General features: G+C 45.7%; 1 protein-coding gene across 1 annotated transcript in view; it reads left to right on the top strand.

The window, feature by feature from the left end:
• Positions 1 to 24,671, top strand: part of JAK1 (Janus kinase 1) — a 49,826-nt gene that overhangs the window by 18,509 nt on the left and 6,646 nt on the right. The window contains exons 2-15 of the mRNA XM_066192984.1: positions 6,166 to 6,242; positions 7,070 to 7,268; positions 8,325 to 8,448; positions 12,414 to 12,564; positions 14,240 to 14,403; positions 14,506 to 14,839; positions 16,145 to 16,318; positions 18,418 to 18,575; positions 19,571 to 19,694; positions 20,853 to 21,039; positions 22,536 to 22,642; positions 23,733 to 23,879; positions 24,069 to 24,156; positions 24,373 to 24,500. Coding sequence (XP_066049081.1) covers positions 6,237 to 6,242; positions 7,070 to 7,268; positions 8,325 to 8,448; positions 12,414 to 12,564; positions 14,240 to 14,403; positions 14,506 to 14,839; positions 16,145 to 16,318; positions 18,418 to 18,575; positions 19,571 to 19,694; positions 20,853 to 21,039; positions 22,536 to 22,642; positions 23,733 to 23,879; positions 24,069 to 24,156; positions 24,373 to 24,500 — 2,091 coding nt within the window. The 5' untranslated portion in view covers positions 6,166 to 6,236. The remainder of the gene's footprint in view (positions 1 to 6,165; positions 6,243 to 7,069; positions 7,269 to 8,324; positions 8,449 to 12,413; positions 12,565 to 14,239; positions 14,404 to 14,505; positions 14,840 to 16,144; positions 16,319 to 18,417; positions 18,576 to 19,570; positions 19,695 to 20,852; positions 21,040 to 22,535; positions 22,643 to 23,732; positions 23,880 to 24,068; positions 24,157 to 24,372; positions 24,501 to 24,671) is intronic.

Below are 24,671 nucleotides of genomic sequence, written 5' to 3'. Positions count from 1 at the left end.
TGGGACTAAATACAGCATTTTAACTTAATAAAAGAGGGGCAGAGAGCACCGAGAGGGGTTCTGAAGATCAAATTTCTCTTGATATCAGCAGTAAATCCCAAGTTTATTATGGAATTTTCATGGTTTTCAGCTCTGTTATGGCAGGAGTGTTTCTTGGTTAGGGGATCTTTTTGTTTTACGGTTTGCTCTTAACAGGTGAATAAAAATGGTGAAGTTTTGTTTGGGCCTCGTTTTAAATTGCGAGCCCTTCGGAGCGAACTTTAACAGTGTCTCCTCACCACATTAAATAAAAAACAACAGAAAAAAAAAAAAAAAAACCCAAAAAACCCCCAAATAAACACAACAGAAAAAGAAAAATGCAAACCGTGAACAAAGTCTCACCAAAGTGCAAAGCCGCCGCAGGAAGCACGTGACTGCCACGTCTGGGGGGTTCAGGTGCTCACAGTGTTGGCCACGTCGTCAGAAAACCTTTAGGGCCTTGGGAAGGGATCGAAATGGCAGTGGGGGGGTGACATTTATTTTGAAACCAGGCTGAGTGTGAGATGGGCCGTTATTTCAGTTTGTTCTCCTCAGGGCAAGTTGGGGTTGGTCCTTCCCCTAAGGAATTCCTGCTCCCTGGGAAGAGCTGGGAGGTCCTGAGCTTCTGGGCGGCTCAGGATGGTGCTGGACTAAAGGAATTCCATTCCTCCTCTGTCCTAAAGGAATTTTCTTCCTCTGTTCAATGGAAATTCCGCTGCTGCAAACCCTCCCTGGTTTCTGGTTCCTTCTCTGAGGCCAGGTGACCTCCGTGCGTGTGGTGGCCGGCGGTGGTAGCAATGGGATGATCTTTAAGGTCCCTTCCGACCCCAAATCCGTGGGTTTGTGCTGGAGGTGTTGTAGGGGGTGAGGAGTTTTTTGCTCCCAGCGCGCTCTTAGGGAAGAAGGGGACGAGAGTCTCCATTTCGTGCCGAGACGTGGAAACGAGGAGGGTCAGGAGGAACATGTGGAGCTGCTCTCCAGGAAGCGGCCGCAGGGCTGAGCAGGAGGGACGTGACCACGGGTGGTTTGTGGGGACCTTTGCGGCAGCTGTGCACGCCCAGCCCCATTTCACACCCTCTGAAAGCAAAGCCTGCGAGGAGTTCACCTGCTGGGTGGGGTTTGGAGGAGCTGCTCCCGGCTCTCTGTGAGGGTGGGATGTGGCCGAGCTGGGCGTTGCCAGTTCTATTACATGTAAATTTTATTAACTTCATGCAACTCGAGATTCCTTTTGCCGAAATTTACTCATATTAAGTGTTGTTTAACTTTATCCCATGGGCATTGCCAGAGCTGCCACTGACTCCCCGGGTTAGTCAGCACCTCATTTCATTTCTCCTTTGCAGAAGGAGAACGTTTCTCACCGGTCCTGGCTCTGGCAGACCTCAGCTGCTCTCTTGGTTTGCTTTATTTCACACCGAGGGTCCAAGGCACCGGCGGAAATCCGGGTGCTGTCGTAATAAATCCACGTTTTTTCCTTAAAAACTGCTGAAATGTGGGATTCCCTTGTTGAGGAGCGCCAGTGGGTCATGGGGGTGGTTGTTGGGCTTCCTTTGGAATGATCTAAGGAGTTACCCAGTGGCACAGGCGCCAGGATTCTGTTAAATGAATAAGGTGAGGTGGGATGGACTCTGCCTTATCAAACCTGGCTTCTGGGAGAACTTGGAGCCCTGAGAGATATCTGTGGAGGCATAAGGAGTCCCCAGAGGTTTCTTCATTCATCGTTTCAGCATGGTGGGATCACTGAGATTTTAAGGCTCAGGAGAACAGCATGAAGTGGCCACTCTCACTCCTGCCTGCTTAAAGACGGGAGGGATTCTCCGGTTCCAGACCTTCACGTGGAAGGTGTGAGCCATGAGACTGCTTCCGCTCCTTCCTGGTGGCTTTTCCTGCATAGGGAAGCTGCTCCAGCCCTGCCCTGGCCCCGTGTCCACGCAGGGTCGGCCGTGTGATGATGTTGGCCTGCTCTCAGCGGAGAAATGGCACGTGTAGGGATGGGTTTTCTTCCAGCCCGCGCTCCTCTTCATTCCTCCCGTTCTGGTGGATGTGCGCCGTGACCGCGGCGTGTTCTCCTCTCTTGGAAAAGGCACAGCTGTTCCCTGCATTCAGCTCCTCCCCGGTGCTGAAGCTCTGGAGCTGTTGGTGTGTGTGACCCCTCCTGGCTCTCCGTGCCTCATTCCCATGAAATTCGCTTCCATGGAAGTTGTAACACTTTTCCGGAGCGCTGCCGCATCCTGCCCCAGTGACCTGCCGAGGGTCCCTGCCACATCAGCCCGCAGGAACAAGCTCTGCACAACCTCCTTAACACTTTCTCCTGCGAGAAACCCCGAGGAGTTTTGCCAGGGGGACTGATTTCCCTGGGAGTTTTTCCACAAACGCGCAGAAACGCTCCTCAGGAAACGCCTGAAACGAGCGCGGTGCCACCGGGAAGAGGCCGCGCTTCCTGAAGTTCTTCTCCGCTGCTGGGAAGGTGACGTGGCTCTTTTCCAGAGAATTCCCATCCCATCTTCCATCTCCAAACTGCCTCGGGCTGGGGGATGAGAGAGGAGAACATCAAGGAAGGAAAAGCGTCGTTAATGCCGTGCCCCAGGCAGGAATAAAAACAAATTGTCCGTGCAAATCGCTTTAAAAACTGGAATGCCCCTTTCAGCCCCGGCAGCATCAGAGCAATAAAGCTGGGTGGTTTTTTTTTTTTTTTAGATAACTGTGAGGAAAAACTAATTACAGACAGATCAGGTTGTTGGTGGAAGGTTTCCACGATGCCTTCTTTGAGGCTTGAAACCTTTCCCTCCGAGGAGATTGATCCTGGTTGAGCGGAGAAGTGCTCGGGGTTGACTGTACAGGGATCAAATAATTGGTTGTAAACCCCGAGAGCTGGATCATTTCAAGCTGTTATGCCAGAAATCGGGAATGAAAGAGAAGTAAGCAGACGTTTATAAGCTCTAAAAACTCAGTTGAAGATGCCCCTGCTCACTGCAGAGGGGTTGTGACCTTTAAAAGTCGCTTCCAACCCAAACCAGACTTGGAGAAGTTGGTCGTTATAGCAGCCCACTCTGCATCCAAAGGAAAATCAAGCTGGAAAGAGCAAGTAATACAAAAAAAAAAAAAAGATTTTGTGTCTTTGTGCTCTTGCATCTGCCCCAGCCGTTACAGGCAGGGCAATAAAGGTGGCAAATTACCACCCAGCTCCCTGAGAGGGCTGAGAAACTTCTTCCCACGTCAGTGAGACATCATGAAATCCAGAGAAACGTCTGCAAGCGCCTTGGAAAGGCAGAGGAAACGAGCAGGGTCAGTTCTCAGGCTGCAGCAGGGGATGGGGTGGCACAGAGAACACACCAGGAGTTGGTTTCCTGAGCTAAAAACGGAAATATTTAATCGCTGTTAATATTAGCACGGCACTGATGAAGCCGGCTGCTTTTCAGCCCTTGAGAACTTCGCTGAGCATCGGCCACTTTTGGTGAAAATTTCCATTCTGCGCCCCTCCCGGCCCTGTTTTCAACCGCCGTGTCACGGCGTGGCTCAGTCGTATCGCAGCGTGGATTCCACGGAAAAACCCAAGGGGGGGATTGCTAATTCTGGATCACTCCGAATTCAAAGCGTAAAACAAACACAACAGTGGATCGAACAAGTGGAATGTACGTTCGGTGGAGAGCGAACAGCACGTGCTCACGTATCTAAATTTTCAGGGAGTCTCTAAGAAGTTGAGAAACCTGGAAGTAAATCGGCTGAGAGGGCAAAAAAAGAGGAAGAGCTTGCAAACGGAGCTTCGGAGTGAGTTTTGGGTGGGTCAGATTTTCTCTGGGATTTTCCTGTGGGCTTATTTTAGGGACTTTTGCCCCCCTGCAATGCGCCTTCCATCTTTGCATTTGGTTCGCAGGATCCTGGTTTTTATGGTGGAATGTGGTGGTGCTGGAGCAGCCTCCTCCTGGTTCGAGGAGGATTTGCACGGAGGTTCAAAAAGATTGAATTTCTGCAGCTGCCTTTCCTCCGTTTTTCGAGGCGTGCACGAGCCGAAAGGGTTTTGTTTAACAAACAAAAATACCGTTGTACATTTGGGCTTTTCCTTAAAAATGCTGGGCTTCAAATGTAGCGAATCACAGTCAGGAACTTGACTTGATTCTCACTGGGTACAAAATGCAATTTTCTTTTGAGTCAGAGCTGCCCTGTTGTGCGTAACAATAATTTGTGCACAATAATAATAATAATAATAATTTACCAAATATTATTCTCTCCCAATTATCTTAATAGTTTACTAGCCAAATTTATTTTGAACGACTCACTTTTAGACTTCCCTCCTCGTATTTCATAATTCTTTCTGATCCCAGAAGTTTTTGAGGGCTCTGTGTGTGTGTGAGGAAATAAAAAAAAATACCTGACCTGGCTTCCCTTGACCAACCGTGGGTGTGTACCTGGGTCAGGATTTCAAATCAGCAGGAAAAGCTTTGGCTTGGGGCAGTGGGATCTCAAGAAGAGCCTGAATCCTGCATTCCCAAAAATACTTTGGAAGGTGCATCGCAAAGAGCTGTTCCCGCTGGGAGAAACAGAAATTGAAATGAAATGATGCCTGAAAAAAAAAAAAAAAGCAGATTCTGTCCTGTCCATCAGCAGGGACTGAGCACATCCCTGTCATCCTTGGAGCAGAGACCAGAAAATCCACAAATGACAATTGGTGAGACGGTGGCAAAGGATCAAAATCCCCTTTCACATCTCAGGGGTGAAGGATGCCCAGAGAGGGCAGGAATTTGTCGGGCTCAAAGGAGACTTTTTTGGGAAGATGAAGATGCATTTTTCCAAGGCGAATCCCTGACAATGAGAATGTCTGGGAAAGGCATTAGGAAATAATAAATCCGAGCTTGGACGTTGGCTTGGTCGGTTCATCCCCAGAAGGTTTTGTAAATGAAGCAGCACTTAAAGGTTTTTTTAGGATTCTGGGAATTGCTGTGACTAAAACCGAGAGCAGGAGCTTTTAACCAAAGCAAAGCCCTGCTGAAGAACGAGAGGTTTGATTTATGGATCTGTCCAAGGCCGTGGTTTTATATTCCCCCGCACATTTTAAAACATCTGGACGAGCTTTTTTTTTTTTTTTTTTTTTTTTACATCAGGCCCACACAGACATTAAAAAATATTGAGCTTCAGTCATGTGTAATTTAGAAGGGGGTGGTTTTAATGATTTCATGTTTCACCTTTTGCATTTCGCTTTTATGGTGCTGTGCAGAAATAATTCCTGGCTTGTCTGCGCTTCCCAAAAATCACGCTCTCAGTTAACTTCTTCCCCATACTATTGCCAGAGGAATGTGTCTGGAAACTCAAATTTAGCCTTCAAGTGGCAGTGATAGCAGGGAAATGCAATTTAATTGGGAATCTGTGCCAGGCTCTTCAGTATCTTTTTCTTTTTTGTCCTGCAGATAGGATCACGTTTGCTGGGCTCTTCCCAAGCACCAGGGAAGTTGTGTGGCTCTGTCTCGACTTTTCCCTGTCTGACTTTTTAAAAGCCTCAGGCTTTTAAAGCAATATTTGCTGCAAGCCTGCTAGGTCACATTAAGGCGCTCACGCTGGCAAAAATAATAAACACAGACATGGTTGAAACACGTTTTGGCCGAGCTGGGGGAGGAGGGAGAAAGGAGGGCTGGAGGAATCTTTCGGCCTCCAGATGAGTGATGGGTGAGGTTCCCCAAAGCAGCGGCGCTGTCAGGTCCGGTTTGGACACGTTTGAAGTGATAGTCTGGGAGGGGAAGGAGCAACAGAGAGCGGGGGGAGAATTGGAATTGGCGTCTGATGAGAAATGCGAGGAGGGAAGATGTTCCTGAGGGGTCCCAGCTGAGCCTTGCGATGAGAACAATCCCAAAGTGAAAACAGGGGGAGAAAAGAAATCCGGGGGATAACCAAGGCTTTGGGTTTGTTGGGTTTTTTTTGGTTTTTTGGTTTTTTTGTAGTGGCCCCAAAGTGTCAGGAGGGATCAGGGGACGTGCCCAAACTCCTGGGGGGTTCCTGGGACTGGCTTTGGCTGGGACCACATCCAGATCTCAGTTACAATAAAGGTTCCCTGGGACTGCAGGTGGAATTTGATCAGCCTGAGCATTTCCTTTGTGCCTCAAACTGTACAAAGCCATTCCTGATTATGTTAATTTTTGCCTTTTTTTTTTTTTTTCCCAGTCAGAGTGAAGCTTCTCCTGGGGAGAGTGAAGACCCATTTCAGTTGTGTCGAGGATCCCACAGGCACATAAATGCAGGTGTGTTTGGGCTTTGGGGCTTCATTTTTAATTTGTGGTGGTTTTTTTTTGGTGGGAGGATTAATTTCATAAACTACGAAATTGGTGAATTGGGCTTTTGTTGTTGATTGAGCTAAAGCTTAGAAAAACATGGGACAAAGAACCCAAATTACTCAAATAACTTTCTGCTCTTTCTATTTAAGCACTGGGTATAAAAATGCAATTTTCTTTTGAGTCAGAGCCGCCCTGTTGTGCATCCTTGGCAATCGAAAAGCTCTTGCACTGAACCTACTCAGTGCTACCCTTTCCTCTGGGGGAGACAGGGGAGCATTCATAAAAAAATAAATGCCAATAAATCTCATAAAATACGTCGTGACTCACAAAGCATCAGGGGTTTCAAACACGAAGGGTGAGAGGGGAGAAAACAACCAGAAGAATTTTGTAAAAATAGCAGCTGACTTTTTTTTTTTTTTAAAGAAGGAACCATAAAATGAGCTGTTTAAATCGCTCAGGCTCAAGTGTTGTTTTCCAGCCAGTTAGGTGCTGAAGGGTGGGAAAATTAATTATGCTCTGCAGTGAGGGGAGAAACCTTTGAGAAAAGCTGTGGAGCCACCAGAAGAGAAGGGAGCAGAGTTCCCAGAACCAGAATAATCACTGACACTTCTTTTTTTTTTTTTTTTTCTTTTTTCCCCCCTTTTCACCTGGTTGCTTTTGAATAAATCCCCCACCTGAGGGTTTTGAGGATTGTGGTGCCTGGCTCCTCACAGCCAGCAGTGATGGATTTGTGTCCTGATAATCCCAACTCCCCCTCACCTTCCCCTTTTTGCTCTTTTCCCCTCCACTCCCAGTATCTCAACGTAAAAGAAGACTGCAAAGCCATGGCTTTCTGTGCAAAAATGAGGAGCGCAAAGAAGAATGAGCTCAACCTGGAAGCTCAACACCAAGGGCTGGAAATCCTCTTCTACCTGCAGGACAAAGCCCCCATTTATTACCCCAGCGGCGAGTTCACCTCGGAGGAGCTGTGCATCGAGGCCGCCCAGAAGTGTTGTGAGTATTTGGATTTATTTCAGCTCTCAGGGGGCTGGCAGCACCCAAAGTGAGGCATCCCCTGTGTGTCAGCCAGAGGAAGAGCCGCCCTGTCCCAATAAATCCCCACAAAGCTGCTTGTACCTCGTGTGCCAAACACCTGTAATTCCTCAGGGAAAGAAAAGAAAAAAAAAGTGGATTTAATCTCTGTTTGATCTCACAACCCAGTGGGCTTTTGTATATTTACACTTCTGAGGTTCTTTCCCCACGGAGCACCGAATGTTACGGGCTGTGAGCAGGGGAACTGGGCAGGAGTTTTCCTGCAGCTCTCAAATGTTCTCTTGGCCCGCGTCACCTGGATTCTTGTAATCCCCTTCCCCTGGCTGCTCCTCTTCCGTGGGAAGGGGTGAAATTCTGCCAATCTGCAGGGCAAACCTCATCAAATGAGTGCTGATGTTGGGGTTTTTTTAGAGATTTAAGCCGAGTGAGGGGTGTTGCACACCTTTATTCGTGTTGGTGTGCAGGAGCTGCTGAGCCCACAGATGGTGCAGCTGCTCCCAGAACTGGAACAAAGGATTCAGACAGATCTGGGGTGGAGTAAATGCAAAGTGAAAGCCGATCAGCCCATTGTTATCAAAGTCTGTTCTTAGCTGGAAGCCCCTCTGTGGGGTGACCGAAGCTTTCTGCTTGTTTGCTAAAGCCCCGTTTCAGCTCTGGGCGTTGAATTTATTAATAAAATAAAGCTGAGAACAAAGCTGCGGCTTTGGTAAAACTCCCATTTCTGTGACCTGGACGAAATGAAGGTTTTAAATAATTTCCTTGGGCAAAATCAGGATTTGAGAATCACTTGAACACCAGAAACATCCCTTTAATCCACCCCCAAACCCCACGGGTTGAAGCAAGGTGACAACTCCACCTCAACCTTTCCTCCCTAATCCTTGTTTCCAGCTAATCCCAGTATCAGTTTCCTTTCCATGATCCAATATTTGCTTTGTGCCTTTGTGTTTCGGGGTGTGGATGTGCACGGGAGGCTCGTCATTCACCCATTTGTGTAATTTCTTTTTTTTTTTGTGCCAGCTGTGTCCCCTCTGTGCCACAACCTCTTTGCCCTGTACGACGAGAACAAAAAGCTCTGGTATGCGCCAAACCAGGTCTTCAAGGTGGAGGAAAAATCATCCTTCAGGCTCCACTATCGCATGAGGTAAGGGGAAAATGAGATTTGTTTAGTCATTCCTCAGCTCCCTGAGGAAGCAAGGAAGCAAAACCTAAAGGAGGAGCTTGCTTTGCACAGCTTAGAGGAGAGAGGAGCAGCAGGAGCTTCGAGTATCTCCTGATGTCTTTGCGTCTTGGGGATTTAACCTGGAAAAAAAAAAACGGTGAAAAACCACGAGAAGTCATTTTCACAAAGCTGGGAGTGAACAAGGTCCAAGTTAACTGGAAAATTGCCTCCAAACCGATTTTTATTGGATGAATTTCCATTTGGAGGGTTCCACTTCCCACTGACGTCAGTGGGAATTTTGCTCTTTAAAGGAAACAGCAGCAGGCTCTTGCTTTTGGAATTCTCCTGGAGACTGCAAGGGATCGGTGGGAAAACATGGGAAAAATCACTATCCAGGATATTCCCAGGACCTTTGGCTCAGGGAATTCCAGGTGGGAATTCCAGCCCATGGAATTTGAGGCCGAGATGGAGCTCCAGCCTCATCCAGTGGGAATGAGGGCAGGAATTCTGGCAGCTGCTGAGCAAGGAAAGCTTTCATCCTTGTAGGGTTTGTTAGAAATCTAATTCTGCCAATAATACTACTACTACTGCTACTAATTATTATTATTATCATCATTATCATTAAAATAATAACAATAATAATAATAATAATAATAATAATAATTATTATTATTATTATTATTAGTCTGACTTTTCGTGTAATCAATATGAGCTTCAAGTGCTCCACATAGAAGAAAAATATATGAAATCAACTTAACTTGCAGGAAGAGTTAATCCAGAAACTTCAGGAAGTTCACAGATTTTTTGATTCTTCAAGGGACAGCTGTAAGAAAATAACCTTGCAAATAATATTCCCCCACTCTGGGGCAGGTTGGGGGGCAGGGAGTGCGAAGAGAGGGCTCTGCAATGTGGTTTTTTGAGCTGGAGGTGTTTCCACTTGGATTCCAGACTGGAATTGTTATTGTTGGGTGAAATGCTGCGAGGAAAAATAATTGAGCTTTGCTTTTCAAGTAATGATGATTCCCATTTTTGGAGGAGGAAGAGGAAGCTGGAGGGTTTTCTTTTTTCTTTAATTAGTGTGATTAATGCCTTAACCCTGGCTGATCTCAGATTTCCCCAGTTTGATGAGGTTGGGCAGATAAACACCCCCCAAAATCTCAGAACTGAGGGACTCCAAAGGGTTTTTACAGAGCTTTGGGTGCCCTGAGATCAACCAGAGGAACAACACCCTGAGTAATAAAAATTTCTGGTGTAATGTGAACCTGGGGAATTTCCCCTGAGCCTGAAATTCTCTGGTTTTCTCAGTTTAAAAAAAAAAAAAAAAAAGGTGACATTTAAAGTGGAGCTGTGGGGATTTAATCCTTTTCATTCTGAAGAATTTCTAATTAATTAAAACCTTTTAAATTTAATTAATTAAGAACTTCTAGTTCTCCTAAAACCAGTTTTTGCTGTGTTGGGTGTTGGTGTTTCTACTCTGGGTGGATGATGGGAGGAACCTCCCTTAAAATTGCCTAAACAGCTCCTCTTAAAAATAATTTTTGGTCTTTCGTAACCCAGAAAGGTGATTTAAGATAATTAATGACTGCAATTCTTTCGTTATTTCCTGAAAATAATTAGGAACAAAATTAATTTTTGCTGAGCTTTATTTTCTGTTGTTTGTTTTTTTTTTTTTCCTGTTGTACTTTTTTTTTGTAGAGTGAAGCTGTGGAAAACCCCCTGCTTTCCATAAATAAAAGTTCTGCTGGTTTATTATTTGTTTTTAATTTTTTTAAAAAAATTATTTATTATTCTTTTCAGCTTTGGGGTTGGGATTTGAAATTTGGCAGGGAAATCTGTTTTGTCCCTTGTACTCCACCAACGAAAACCGACAAACTCTGGGCCAAAAAATATGGATTTTAAGTAATTTCAGATGGATTTCGGGAAGAATTAAGCACTAAAATCCAAAGGTTCCCATTTTCCCAGGAATACATTCACGTCCTGGTGGTGTTTTGCTTCATTTCATTTCTTTCTCTCGTGGGTTTTGGGTTATGAAGCTGATCCCTAAATGACTTTGGTTGTGTTCTGGGCTCTGCCAGAGGCAGAATTCCCCTGGAAAAGGAAAAAGATGGTCTGGGCTGTTTTAATAGAGCAGTGGATGAACTGCACCTGATCATTCAGGAATGAAATAATCTGTATTTTTGATCACATTGACAGGTTTTAGGCCTGTTTAATTGCATCTCTGAAATGAATGATGTGACCGGGTTGAGGAGGTTTTAGGGCTTTGACTTCTCTCCAGGTGCCGAGAGCTTTTTGTTCCCTGTGTGAACTCCTCCTCCTCCTCCTCTCCCCTAAATCAGTGCCAGATGCTGCTGCACTTTTGGTGATGTTCTAAAAGGGCTTTTCGCAGAAACTTTGGGAGCACCCTGAGATTTTCACACTTGGCCTCCAGTTCTTTTTAAATTTTGACTTTAAATAAAAATAGTCTCCAGCATGAGAAACCCCAGGGTTTTGTAATATCCTGGAGTCACTGGCTCCCAGAGGAGGAGAACTGAATTCCTCCATAACTGGGTTGGGGTTTTTTTGGTGTGGAAAACAGATCCAGTTCACTTCTGGAGGGATTTTGGAAGCAGATGATCCTCCAGATCCATTCTGGGATAATTTCCTGGAAGCTCTGGAAAGCAGGAGCTGAGTGAGAACAGCATTTCCAGCACTCCCTGGCCAGGCTGAAACCTAAACCCACCCAGTTCCCTTTTCCAGCTCCTGGAAATGCTCGGAGGGAGGGCTGGGTCCTGCTCCTGGAGCTCAGGGACACAATTCCCTTCCCAGGGGAAATCTGTGCACCTGTTCCTGTCCTGGGAGTGAAACACCAAAAAAATCCATCCCACGAATCCATGGAGCTTTCCAAGGAGAATATTCTCCTTTATTTACTCCTCCCTCAAACAATGGGGCTCCAAGTGTTTTTGGAACTCCTCAGTGTTGTCTTAATCAGAGCAGTTAATTAGGAAAAGGAGCAAATTCTCCATCACAAACAATGCACAATACCTTGCCCGTAATTATTTTCAGGAAATAACAAAAGATTTGGAGTTATTAATTCTGACTCCTCTTCTGCAGGAGAGCAGGGAAGCAAAGTCATTTCCTTTGGATTTCAGAAGGATTTGCTTTGCTCTGCTCTTAAGCCTTCAGCCCAAGGAGTTCTTGAGGATCTTCTGGTTCTTGTCAGGAGTTTTTGGCAAAGTTTTGGGTTGGAGTTCCTGCCTAAGAGGAGCTGAACTAAAAATACTGATTTTATTTTGCTGGAGATCCTGACTCTGCACTGAGGCTGAGACACTCCAGCCTCGACCACTGCAGATCTGGGGCTTTAGAAATGTCAATCCCAGACCGGCTTGGACTGGGAGGGACCTTAAATCCCATCCCAGGGACATTTCCACCATCCCAGGCTGCTCCAAGCCCTGTCCAACCTGGCCTTGGGCACATCCAGGGGCAGCCACAGCAAATCTGGGAATTCCAGCCCAGCCAGGAATTCCCAATCTCCCGTCCAGCCCTGCCCTCTGGGATCCATTCCCTGTGTCCTGTCCCTGCATCCCTTGTCCCCAGTCCCTGTGCAGCTCTCCTGGAGCCCCTTCAGGCCCTGCCAGGGGCTCGGAGCTCTCCCTGGAGCTTCTCCTCTCCAGGTGAACAATCCCAATTCTCTCAATCTTTCCTCACAGGAGAGGTGCTCCATCTCTCTAACAAAAAATGGAAAAAAAATCAAATAATACGTGATAATTTTATCATTTCCCCCCAGTTCCTGAGGCCAGGAATGTGCTTGGAATGTTGGACCACTCCACCTTAAGGCAGAAGTTTGACCGATTTTTGCTTTGGACTGCTTTGCTTTTCAAAGCCCAATTTATCTTGTGGACACGGAGGCTTTTCCCGAAGAAGTTTTTGAAGTTTCTTGACTGTTGTTGTTTTTTTTTTTTTTTTGCCAGGTACTATTTCACCAACTGGCACGGGACGAGCGAGAGCGAGCCCTCGGTGTGGAGACACTCCCCGAGGAAGGCCAAGGCCTATGACAAGAAGCTGGCCCCAGAGGGAACCCCCATCCTCGATGCCAATTCCCTGGAATACATCTTTGCACAGGTTGGAATCGTCTCTGATGCTGAATTCCCATCAAAACTCTGGGATTCTGTGGGGTTTCTGATCCTATTTTCTTCTGTTAGAGCCGGGATGAAATGCTCGAGGGACGGAGTTCACGTGTGGACTCAGATGTTTGTTCCTTCTTATCTACAGTACAATCTCACAAGCTGCGAGTTCTGGCTAACAGGGTGAAAATGGAGCCCTCTCTATCCCGTCACAAGGTCTTTTAAGGATGAATTGTCCAATTATGAAATGACGCCTGAATTATTTTTACTTTTAACCCAATAACCAACCACCCCTGGCCCGCAATGTGGATTTTTCTACCCAGTTACAAAACACCACCCAGACCCATGAAGGAGAAGGTGAAGAAGCAGGACTCAGCCTCCCCCTAAAACCTCCATCTTTCTTTATATATTTTATTATATTCTAAACCCTTAAACTCTGTGTTTTCCCCCCTGTGCTATCACACACTTCTATCCAAACCCCGCACCCACAATCCCAGAGCTGTCACTCAATTTTGGGAGCCTTTTCCACGGCCTCAGGTCCAATGCAGAGTTTGCTTGGGGGTCAGAGCCTGTCAGCACAGAGAGTCTGGAATTCCCAGTGCCCAGGGCTCCAACAGGATTCTTTTGTTCCTCTTTTTAAGCTCCTAAAATACACATTGTGTATCCTGTTAGTGCTGCAGAGGTTTTTCTTGGTGCTGCTGCCTGGTGGAGAGGAGAGGATTTGCTACATGAAGGAGGTGTAAAGAAACTCTCCCAGTCCAAAAAGGGGTTTATTTTTATAGATATTTTATTCTAAATGATTTATAATAATCATTAATTATTTATATTCTGAATTATTTGTGTTTATAAACGCTGTCAGTCAACTTTTGTGGGACATTTCCACAGGGCTGGGACATTCTGTGGCTGGAGAGGAGCAGCAGCAGAGGGAAATCTGGCAGGGCTGGGTCCTTTTAATGAGTGTTTTTTTACTGGGTGGTGCTAAAAGATTGATAAACATTTACTGATAACCCCGTGGTGATAAGGATTGATAACCTTGCTGCTGTTTTGCTCTCCTCTTGTGCCTTCCAAAGGATTTTTCAAACCAGAAGCTGTCAGGTTTCACCAAAAAAAAAAAAAAAGGGAAAATTCGGGTTGGAGAAAGAACAAATTGAATTTGCACTGGGGAAATCTCATTTTCTGTTGACTCTGAGGAGAATTCCTGCAGGGTTGTCACACTGGGAAATAGGAGTTTGCCTTTCAGAAAAAGACACAACTTGGAGCTGCTCCAGCAAATCCTTGTTTAGTTGGGAAACCACAAGGAAAGAGAATTCCAGGGAAACATTAAAGGCACAGAAATGTCTTTGCTCTTTGATAACCAAACCCTTTCCAGGCTGCCCCACAGCAAGACTTGGCTTAGAGATGAATCCATGAGATTCATGGGGTAGAGATAAAACAGAGGCACAAAGTTGGTTTTGTGGACCAGAAAATAAATACTGAAGGTACTGAAAAGGGTCAGGGGTGGCGATTTCTGTAGTTAATTTTTAAAAAAAGTGAATTTTTGGTGAGCTGAGGGGAGGACATTCCAGCTTCTCCTTGCCCAAGTGTCCTGGGATGAACTCCTGGCTCAGGGACAAACTCTGGGAAAGACCAAATGGGTAATTTGGGATATTTTTTTGGTTTTTTGTTCTGTTCAGGGCCAGTACGACCTGGTGAAGGGCCTGGCACCCATCCGTGATCCCAAGAACGACCAGGAGGTCCACGAGATCGAGAACGAGTGTCTGGGCATGGCAGTCCTGGCCATCTCCCACGATGCCATCAAGAAAAACGTGAAGCTGCCCGAGCTGCCCAAGGACATCAGGTGAGCTGGCATCCATCCCTTTCTCCCTGCTGCCTCTGCTGCTCTCCCAGGACAAACTGAATCCTGGTTTGTTGGTTTTGTTTTTTTTTTTTTCCCTTCCAGTTACAAACATTACATCCCTGAGACTCTCAACAAGACCATCAGGCAGAGGAATTTCTTGACCAGGATCCGGATCAACAACGTCTTCAAGCACTTCCTGAAGGAGTTCAACAACAAAACCGTCTGCAACAACAGCGTCTCCCCGCGGGACCTGAAGGTGAAATATTTATCCACCATGGAGGTCCTGACCAAATATTACGGGGCAGAGATTTTCGAGACGTCGTTCCTGCTGATCTCTGCCGAGAACGAGGTCGGTAAATTCAATTGCGGAGACAGCGAGAAGTACGAAGTGATGGTGACAGGGAACAACGGGATTCAGTGGAGGCTCAAGCCGAGTGTAAGTAGCCCCCTTGATAAACGGGAATTAAAGGATTGCTTTTAGGGACATAACAGCTGTTAGAAGGTGGTTGTGGTCTTCAGACACTGCAGAGCGGCTTTTTAGTGGAGGGGCTTTTATAGGATCACAGCATTAGCCAGGTTGGAAGGAGCTCAGGAAGTTCCAGCCCAACCCCTTTTTTAGGCTTGGCTTTGAGACCAGAGCAGGCTCAGGAATTTTACCTTGAAAAATTCCAGGAATGGACACTGGACGACCTCTGCGGGCAGCCCTTTTACCAGGAAAATTACAGACACTGTGAAAAACATTCCAGAATTAAATAGATTTATTCCATGTATTTGAATGCATTATATTCTATGATTTATATTAGTTTTATAATTCATATTATGATTCTGTTCTATAATTCTAACTAATAAATAATTAATTTCTATTGCCATTCTAGAATTGAATTTTGGTATAGAGTAACTATTACAATATATTATATTCTATATTTTATATTGTTGTCCTATAATTTCTATGAATTTTATCATTTGTATTGTAATTATTATATAATTCTAACTAATAAAGAATTAACTTATAGTACTGTTCTAGAACGAGTTTTTGGTATAGAGTATATGTATTGCAATACATTATATTCTGTATTTGATATTATTCCATAATTTGTATTAATGTTATAATTAATATTACAATTCTAACTAATAAAGAATTAATTCATAGTACTGTTCTAGAATGGAATTTTGATATAGAGTATATGTCTTACGATACATTATATTCTATATTTTATATTAATATTCTGTAACTTATATAAATTTTATAATTTGTATTACAGTTTTATTCTATAATTCTAGCTAATAAATAATTAATTTATATTACTGTTCTAGAATGAAGTTTTGGTATAGAATAAATGTATTGCAATACATTTATTCTATACAATATTCTATATTTTATACAATATTTTATACAATATCTATATTCTATACAGTACAATATTCTATATTTTATATTATTATTCTATACTTTATAATAATGCCATAATTTATATAACTATTCTAGAATTCCAATTAATAAATAATTTATATTATTATTTTGAATGAAATTTTGTATAGGGTAGATGTATTACAATACATTATATTCTATATTTTATATTGTTCTCTCATTTATAATAATGTTATAATTTACATAATAACTATTATATCATTCTAATTAATGAATAATTAATTTATATTCCCGTTCTAGAATGGATTGTTGCTTTAGAGTAAAACCACTGTGCTAAACATGTTTTCACCAAAGCTTTTATCCCGTTCGCAGCCGGTGCAGACAGAGAAAGAGAAGAAGAAAAAATCCGACGGCAAAACCAAAAAGGAGGAAGAGAAACACAAACTTCGGGAGATGTGGAACAATTTCTCCTATTTCCCTGAAATCACCCACATTGTCATCAGGGACTCCACAGTCAGCATCAACAAGCAGGACAACAAAAGGATGGTGAGAGCCCTGCGGGAACGTGGGGAAGGGCAAGCGTTTTCAACTCATTGCGCGGATTTTGTCACTTACCTTCCCTTGAGCGTGCACTCAGTTCCCTGGGTGGATCGCTTCTCTGGGGTTTTTATCGACTTGCCCTCTGGTAGATGAAATTATTAATAGTTGTTAAGAATATAATTATTCATAATATAATTATGGATAATTAGGATGAATGCTCAGGAGATGGCGTTTTCGTGTTCGGACTCAGATGTTCATTAATTCTTGTCTGTGTTACAGTCTCACGGGTTGTGAGTTCTGGCTAACAAAGTGAAAAGTGGCTCCGTCTCTGTCTCTGTACAAGGTATTTTAAGCACAAATTGTCCCAACTGTGAGGTGACACCTAAATTATTTTGACTTAAATTATTTTGACTTTTAACCCAATAACCAACCACCCCTTGCCCGCAATGAGGATTTTTCTATCCAATTACAAAATCCCACCCAGACCCATGGAGGAGAAGGTGAAAAAGAAGGACTCAGCCTCTGCCCTAAAACCTCCATCTTTCTTTATATATTTTATTATATTCTAAACCCTTAACCTCTGTGTTTTCCCCCCTGTGCTATCACACACTTCTATCCAAACCCCGCACCCACAATCCCAGAGCTGGCACTCAATTTTGGAGCCTTTTCCACGTCTCAGGTCAATGCAGAGTTTGCTTGGGGGTCAGAGCCTGTCAGCACAGAAAACCTGGAATTCTCAATATCCAAGGTTCCGACGCATTTCCCTTCCATGGGGAGCCAGGGCGGGGGTGGCCAGAAGGTGACAACGTCCTTTGATGAGTTTCTGGTGGGCCCAGAATATTTTTGGCCCCACAAGGGTTCATCACACTCTGAGATCTGCCAGCAACCTCTCAGCAATGGCTGAAGAAAAATCAGCAAAATGGCATGATCGGAGGTGTTTGGAAAAAGCAAAAAGGTTTTAATCAAAGAAGAAAATAACAAACTACACGGAATAAAAGAACAAAAGCTGTGCACGGTGCAGGGAGGTCCCTTGCATCTGCTAAGACACCCTGAAAATAGACAATCTCCGTGTTCTCTCTTGAGCATTTAATGATCTAGGAGGAATTTTTGGCTTGCTGCCCAAGAGAAAACAGCTCCAATTCTTGAGGAGCAGCTCAAGGACCCAACAGGTGCCTTTGTCCTGGCACTGGGCTGATTACGGTGAGCAGAGCATGGAAGTTCCTGCTGCTTCTTCCCTAAAAGTTCCAGGGGTGAAGCTCAAACTCTTTCCTAATACAGGAACACTTCCTATGATGCATTGCAACAGTCCTTGAGGGACATTTTGGGTGTAAATAAGACAAAAAGCGCTGCCCTTGACACTGGGCAGAGCAAAAGTGGTGCTAAAAGTGGGGGAGTGCTGTTGTGTCCTCACTGGCACCGAGTTTTCCCTCACAAATCCCACGAGGAGTTACAGAATTTGTGACAGTGGAGAGCTGAGTGTCCTGCCAGGACAGGGAATGGCCACTAAATCCCAACATCCTGTAGCCAGAAATGGCTGAGTATTCCTGGCTCGTTAATGCCAACATTGCAGGGATATTCCGATGCCTTGGGAAGGCTGAGCTGGAACAGAGACTGGACAGAGCTGGAGAATAAAACAGATTTTTATTAACAGGCCTTTAGGGTTCACCTTGGGCAGGACAGGAGCCTGGCCAGGGCTGCACCCAAGGTGGACCCAAAATGGGCACAGAATGGACCCAAAATGGGCACAGAATGGGCACAAAATGGACACAGAATGGGCACAAAATGGATAAATGGTCACGAGGTCTCACACTTTGATAAGTTCTGGTCCATTTGCATGTGGGGGTTTAATTGTCCAATTCCAGCTCCAGGCTGTGAGGTCCCATCCTCCTTGTCCCTCCCTCCAGCCCACCCTTGTTTGTGCTGTTGGGGCTGAGAGTTGTCCTCGGTGTGCAGCAGGAGAAGGATTTGTTTTGTGTCCCTGCTCTGTGACACTGACTGTGAGCTCGGAGCTGCACCCCTGGGCACCGCACAACCTGAGATACATGGAAGATAAAACTGAAGGCATTCCAGCCATCTGACCGAGCCTTCCCTGTGTTTTGTGGCAGGAACTGAAGCTGAGCTCCCACGCTGAAGCGCTGTCCTTCACCTCTCTGGTCGACGGCTACTTCAGGCTCACAGCAGACGCCCACCACTACCTGTGCACGGACGTGGCTCCTCCCCTCATCCAGCACAACATCAAAAACGGCTGCCACGGGCCCATCTGGTCAGTCAGTTCTGCTTTTTGAGGAGTTTTTTTTCCCTGAGAATTCCTTTTATTTTGATAATTCCCCACTGAGGGAATGCGGGGTTTGGGTGGGCGGTGGTTGCCAAAAGGTTGGAAAAAGAATTTGTTAAAGGGAAAAAAAAAAAAATTTAGTGTTTCCTTACTCATGTATAAACTCGGTGTTTCTGCACTAAAAGAGTGTTCCAAGAGTTTTCTCCATGGACACAAGGGAATATTTTAGGTAGAGAGTGGAAGTGTCTTTACTCAGGACTCCTTGGGTGGATCAACAAAGCCTTGGGTTTTTAAACTCGAGGAGTTGGAGTTTTTAAACTCCAGGAGTTGGAGTTTTTAAACTCAAAGACTTGGAGTTTTTAAACTCAAAGAGTTGGAGTTTTTAAACTCGAGGAGTTGGAGTTTTTAAACTCGCGGAGTTGGAGTTTTTAAACTCAAAGAGTTGGAGTTTTTAAACTCGAGGAGTTTGGGTTTTTAAACTCGAGGAGATGGAGTTTTTAAACTCAAGGGGTTGGAGTTTTTAAACTCAGAGCTGGAGTTTTTAAACTCAAAGAGTTGGAGTTTTTAAACTCAGAGTTGGAGTTTTTAAACTCAAGGAATATTTTAGGTAGAGAATGGAAGTGTCTCTACACTCAGCCCAGGCTGGATCTACAAAGCCCTGGGTTTTTAAACACCTGAAGGAATTCTCTCCTCTCCACCCACTTTTGTGGCTTTTCCCTTTCTGTTTAAACTGCAAACTGTAGAAATCCAGGAGTTCACCTGCACAGTGCTGGATGCGGAATTCCCTTTGATAAATCCTTCCTCCCCTGCTCCGTGCAGCCCAACGCGAGCAACGCACCCTTAAATCCTATTTTAATAACAACACAAATGTTTCTAAGTTGCTGCTGCACCCCAAACAGAGGTGTTCGCTCTCGTGTTCCCTCCCAAAACCAGATTTTTGGCTGCTCCCTTGTTGTTTTTGCTCACTGTCCGTTCCCTTGCAGCACGGAGTATGCCATCAACAAGCTGAGGCAGGAGGGGAACGAGGTGGGCATGTACGTGCTGAGGTGGAGCTGCACCAACTTCAACCACATCCTGATGACTGTGACGTGTTTGGAAGGCTCAGAGGTACCATCAGCCGGGCATTCCCAGCAGGAATCTGCTCCCCGGAATCTCTGGGGATGTGTTTTTGTCCTCTGGGGAGGGAATTGGGTTTTTGGGTTGTTTTTTTTTTTCCCCACAGCCCTTTCCAAATGGGATTAATTAGATCCAGAACAGCTCCATTCCTCCCAATCAAACTGTGCAGGAACAGGATAAATAAAAATGAAGCATCTGAAACTCGTGACACAGGGAATTTGTCACTTCACCTTGCCTTGAGCATGGTTCAGCTTCCCTGGAGTCTTTTTTGGGCGTGGATTTAATTCCCTGGATGGATTTTATTCCCACACCAGCCTCAGCTGGAAGCCTGCGGCTCACTTGGTGGTTTGGGAGAATATTTAAAATGTTCACACAAGAATGAGAATAAATAATAGATGATAAATAACAAATAATTAATGATGAATAATAATAGCATAGATCCTTCTTTGAGGAAAAAATGGTCATGGAATTGGTGACTGTGAGTCAGGAAGGGATATTTGATACTGGCTTTATCTCCTGTAGATATTTCCAGAAAAAACCCAAAAAAGATGCTCAGCTCTCTCTTTGAACAGTGAAAAAAGAAAGGAATTTTGTCTTGGAAAAGAGGGAAGGGAGAGGTGACCCAAAGCTGGCCCTGGGAGCTCTGGAGATGGGGAAGTTCAGAAGTTCAGCCCTTCCCCAGCACCTCTGAGTGAAACTGGAAGATCCCAAACACCAGCCTGAAATCTCATTGAACACTCCGGGCTGGGAAAGGGAGTTCTGCTGGGTTTAACTTGAGATTTTGAAACCCTGCCCCAGATGCTGCAATTCTTGACCAAAGGAAGAGAAAATTCCTCCAGAAGAGGCAGAACTGCATTTGCTCAGGCTCTAAAAAAAAAAAAAAAAAAGAAAAAGCCATAATTTGGGCTTGTGGGGTGATTGCATCTTTGTGTCGCTGCTCTTCCCTTTGAGCCTTCCTGGGAGTGAAAATTCCAGGAATTTTAGGGTTTTCTTCTGCTTTGTTGCAGTTTGATTAGAGGACCTTGACTTAGGAGCAGGGCATGAGCTGTTCCTACGTGTGATGCCAAGGTTTTGGGAAGCTTTGGTGGCTTTACACACAATCCTTTCCCTCCAGTGACTCCCTTTGCTGCCTCTTCCCTCCAACCCCAGGTGACGAACAACTCAGGCCCCTACAAGAACTTCCAGATCGAGGTGAAGAAAGGGGGATACTTCCTCCATGGCTCCAACAAATCCTTTGAATCCCTGAAAGACCTCATGGATCACCTGAAGGGACAAATCCTCAGGACAGACAACATCAGCTTCACCCTCAAGAGGTGCTGCCAGCCCAGACCCAGAGGTAGCCTGGCCTTGCAGGGTTTTCTTGTTGCAAAGGAGCAAACTCCAGGCACGGGAGGCTTTTTTGGGTGTGATTTTAGTGCTGTTCCTGCTGTGAAGGATAAAAAAAAAAAGAGGTTTAAAAAAAAAAAAAAAAGAGGTTTAAAGCTTTTTCATTCTCTGGGGTTTTGTCACAAGCGAAACAGGTGCTGCGGGCAGGTTTGAGGAGGGGAGAAGAGGGTTGGAACCTGCTGTGTGTGCTCTCCTTGTGAGCTGGTGTTTAATAACCCATCTGCAGCAGGCAGCAGGGAAGGGTTTTGATCCCAACTGCTGTCCTGAAGAGCCTGGGGGCAGGAAATCATCTGCGAAGGACAAAGGGGCAGTTGTTGGGCCAGGGCAGCACTCCGCGGAGCTGCGCGCGATGAACTCGCGCAGCCTTGCAGCTGAGCTCGGTGTGAGAGAGGAAGCACAGTGGGCTGATTGTGCTGAGCTGATAATGGTTTCCTGTCAGAAGCTGGGGAATAACCGAGCCGCATCAATCACCTGCTGCTCCGAGGCTTTGGGAGAGTCCCTGAGCTTCTCACACGCTGCACAAAGAACGGCGCTCACGCTCTGGAGCGCGTTTGACGTTTCGGGTCCGTTTGGACGGTTGGATTTGGGATAAAAGAAAATAAAAAGGGTCAGGGAGGTCATTGCCCCGATCAGCTTCTCCCTGGCTTTATTTCCAGCGGGATTCAGTGCATGGTCCCTGTTCTGGCTGTTCCCTGGTGGGTTTTTTTCCTTCTTTTTGAGTATTTAATCCCAAATATTCACCGGGAAGTTCAGGGGACTAAAGCAGTTTGGCACGGTGGGGTTATTCCTGGTGATTCCAGAATCGCAGATGATGATTTGGCCCCGGGTTCTGCTCACAGCAGGAGAAATCCCGGATGGCCACACACATCCCAATCCATCCTCTCCTGATAAGTAATGCCTGGGAGGCAGAATTCATCTGCAAAACCTCTGCATCTCTCCTGCAGCCGTGGGGAGCAAGCACTGGATTTTTGAGTCTGTTCCTTCTGCTCGTTCCCCGTTCCCCAGCTGAATTCCAGTGCCCTGGGAACCCTGTTGGTGTTTCCCAGAGCCGAGGGGATTTGGAAGGAGTTGAAGAGGAAATGAGACTCCCCCTTGCACACTGAGGAGGAGATGGCCCTGCTGGCAGGAGGGGATGGGGGACACTTTATTCCGTTTTATACCGTGTACAACACAGGTATTTTTCTCTTTCCATCTTTGTGCAGAAAATTCAGTTCAGTCGCTCAATACCGCCCTGATCTGGCTGATAACAACTCTGCATTTAAAATATAAACACGAAACTGTGCTTTGGCAATTCCTCTGTTGAAAAAGGACCAGAACTCAAGTCCAATTTTCCTTTTTTTGAGGGAGGGGATTTTAATCCATTTCCATCCACGTCGTTACTCTGAAGGGGGGAGAGCAGTTCCTTTGAGCAGATTTAAGGATATTTTCTCCCCCTCTGCCTTGCAGAAATCTCCAACTTGCTGGTGGCAACCAAGAAGGCCCAGGAGTGGCAGCCAGTGTATCCCATGGGGCAGCTGAGCTTCCACCGCATCCGCAAGGAGGAGATCGTGCAGGTGGGTGCTGAGCTCCCCTGGCACCCAGGGGTGCCCCTGAGCCCCGCAGGGGACACAGCCCAGCCCTGCCCCCTGCTCCTGCCTCTCCCAAACCTCAGGAAACCTCAGCTGGAGCTTTGTTTGGCTTTATTTGGAGCTTTATTCCCTGCTCGCTGAAGCGCGGTGTTTGCGCGGCTTCGTGTGGGCAAAAGAGGAGCTCAGGAGCCTTTTCATTTCTTTCATTTCATGGAAATGAAATGGATTTTGAATTCTTCTGATGGAAAAGAAGGGGTTTGAAGGTCATTTCTTGGGAGTCTTAAGAGCTGCGCTGGTTGTGGGTGTATTTTTTAAAGCCTGACTTATCAGAGAAGCAGATGTTTAAGGCAATATTCCACAGTTAAAAAAAAAAAAAAGGTGAAGTATTCAAAAGCTCTGAGCAGTCAGAATTCTGTGTTGAAACCTCCCCAAATTTTCAAATCTCCTCATGTTTGCAGTTACTTATTCCGGCCGTCTAAATAAACCTCAACACTTTTGTACATTTTAAATCAGATTTAACGTTGCTAAAGGAGCTCTTCAATGGTGCACTTGGTTTCTCCTGTGAAATCAAAAGGCATTGGGGGATTTTTTTAGTTGCATCACTGCAGACAGAGATTGGGTTTGGCTCGGCGTGTTTACACCGAGCATCCTGCAAAAACATCCCAAGGCAGAATCCTCTGTTGGATTGGAGGAAATTGCTTCCCCAAACAAAGGCTGCCGGTGAAATATTACTTCCTCTCACTTCTGGAAACACATTAAAGATCACCTCAGCAGCAGTTTGTGAATGGGAGCCCCAGCTGTTGTTTATTCATTTGTTTAGTCTGGGGTTGTTCGATCCCGGGGAAGCTGTTGGATGATGGTGGAGGTGTCCCATCCAAGGAATTCACGTGGGGAGGACGCTCAGAGCTCGCTGAAGCGAAAACAACTCTCTGTCTCGTTGGGTTCTCACTGGAAAAATTTCGGTCTGCAACCAGAGCAGCCAGAGACAGGAACAAAAAGTGCAGATTGCAATAAATATTTGTGTGAATCTTGTTTGCTTCCTGTCTGACTAACCCCTGCTGCTGCTGTGTCTCAGGGAGAACACCTGGGGAGAGGGACCAAAACGCAGATTTACTCGGGGATGCTCAGCCTCAAGGATGACGAGAACGAAGGATATCAGAATGAGAAAGAGATCCGAGTCCTGCTCAAAGTGCTGGACCCCAGCCACAGAGACATTTCCTTGGCAAGTTTTGTCCTTTTGTGTGCTGCTCATGGGGGACTTTCTGAAAATGGGCTGGGAATGGGCACGTCCCTGACCCGTTCTGCAACTAAAGCCAGGGATTGATTTATTTTTGCACTGGGGACGTGCTGAGCTCCTGGAATGCTGCTGAGGAGCAGCAGCTGGATGTGATTTCTCTCTCCTTTCCCCCAGGCATTCTTTGAGACAGCCAGCATGATGAGGCAGGTGTCCCACAAACACATCGTGCTCCTGCACGGCGTCTGCGTCCGCGACGTGGAGAGTGAGTCCGGGGACGGGGGGACAGGGACGGGGACAGAGGCTGGCACTGCCACATGAAGCCCCTCAGCCTTTCAGTCTAGACTCTGAGCACCGAAATAAACCGTGGGCAAGGTGAAATCAAAACGTTTCCCGACCATTGGGCTGGGAGGTGGGGACACAAAGGAAACGACTCCCAACCATTCCTTGCAGCCCTGACTGTGCGCGCCTGCCTTTGTAGATATCATGGTCGAGGAGTTTGTTGAATGTGGGCCCCTGGATCTCTTCATGCACAAGAAAAGCGAAGTCCTCACCACCCCATGGAAGTTCAAAGTGGCCAAACAACTTGCCAGTGCCCTGAGCTACCTGGTAAGAGACACCTTGGCAAAGGCACTGGGGCTTGGTTGGGAACACGTTTCCCAAGCCAGGAAAAGTGCTGTTCCCACTATTTCCCTACTCCTCCTTTCCTTCTTTTCCTCCGGTTTCTTCCCAGGTGTAATTCTGGATTTCAGCTTGGAATATTTTAGCGCTCCCCTATGG

The sequence above is a fragment of the Chamaea fasciata genome, unplaced genomic scaffold, assembly GCF_029207755.1.
Source record: "Chamaea fasciata isolate MVZ Bird 193981 ecotype frontalis unplaced genomic scaffold, bChaFas1.0.hap1 SCAF_10, whole genome shotgun sequence".
Lineage (NCBI taxonomy): Eukaryota > Metazoa > Chordata > Aves > Passeriformes > Sylviidae > Chamaea > Chamaea fasciata.
This window is presented reverse-complemented; position numbering and strand designations above follow the sequence as displayed.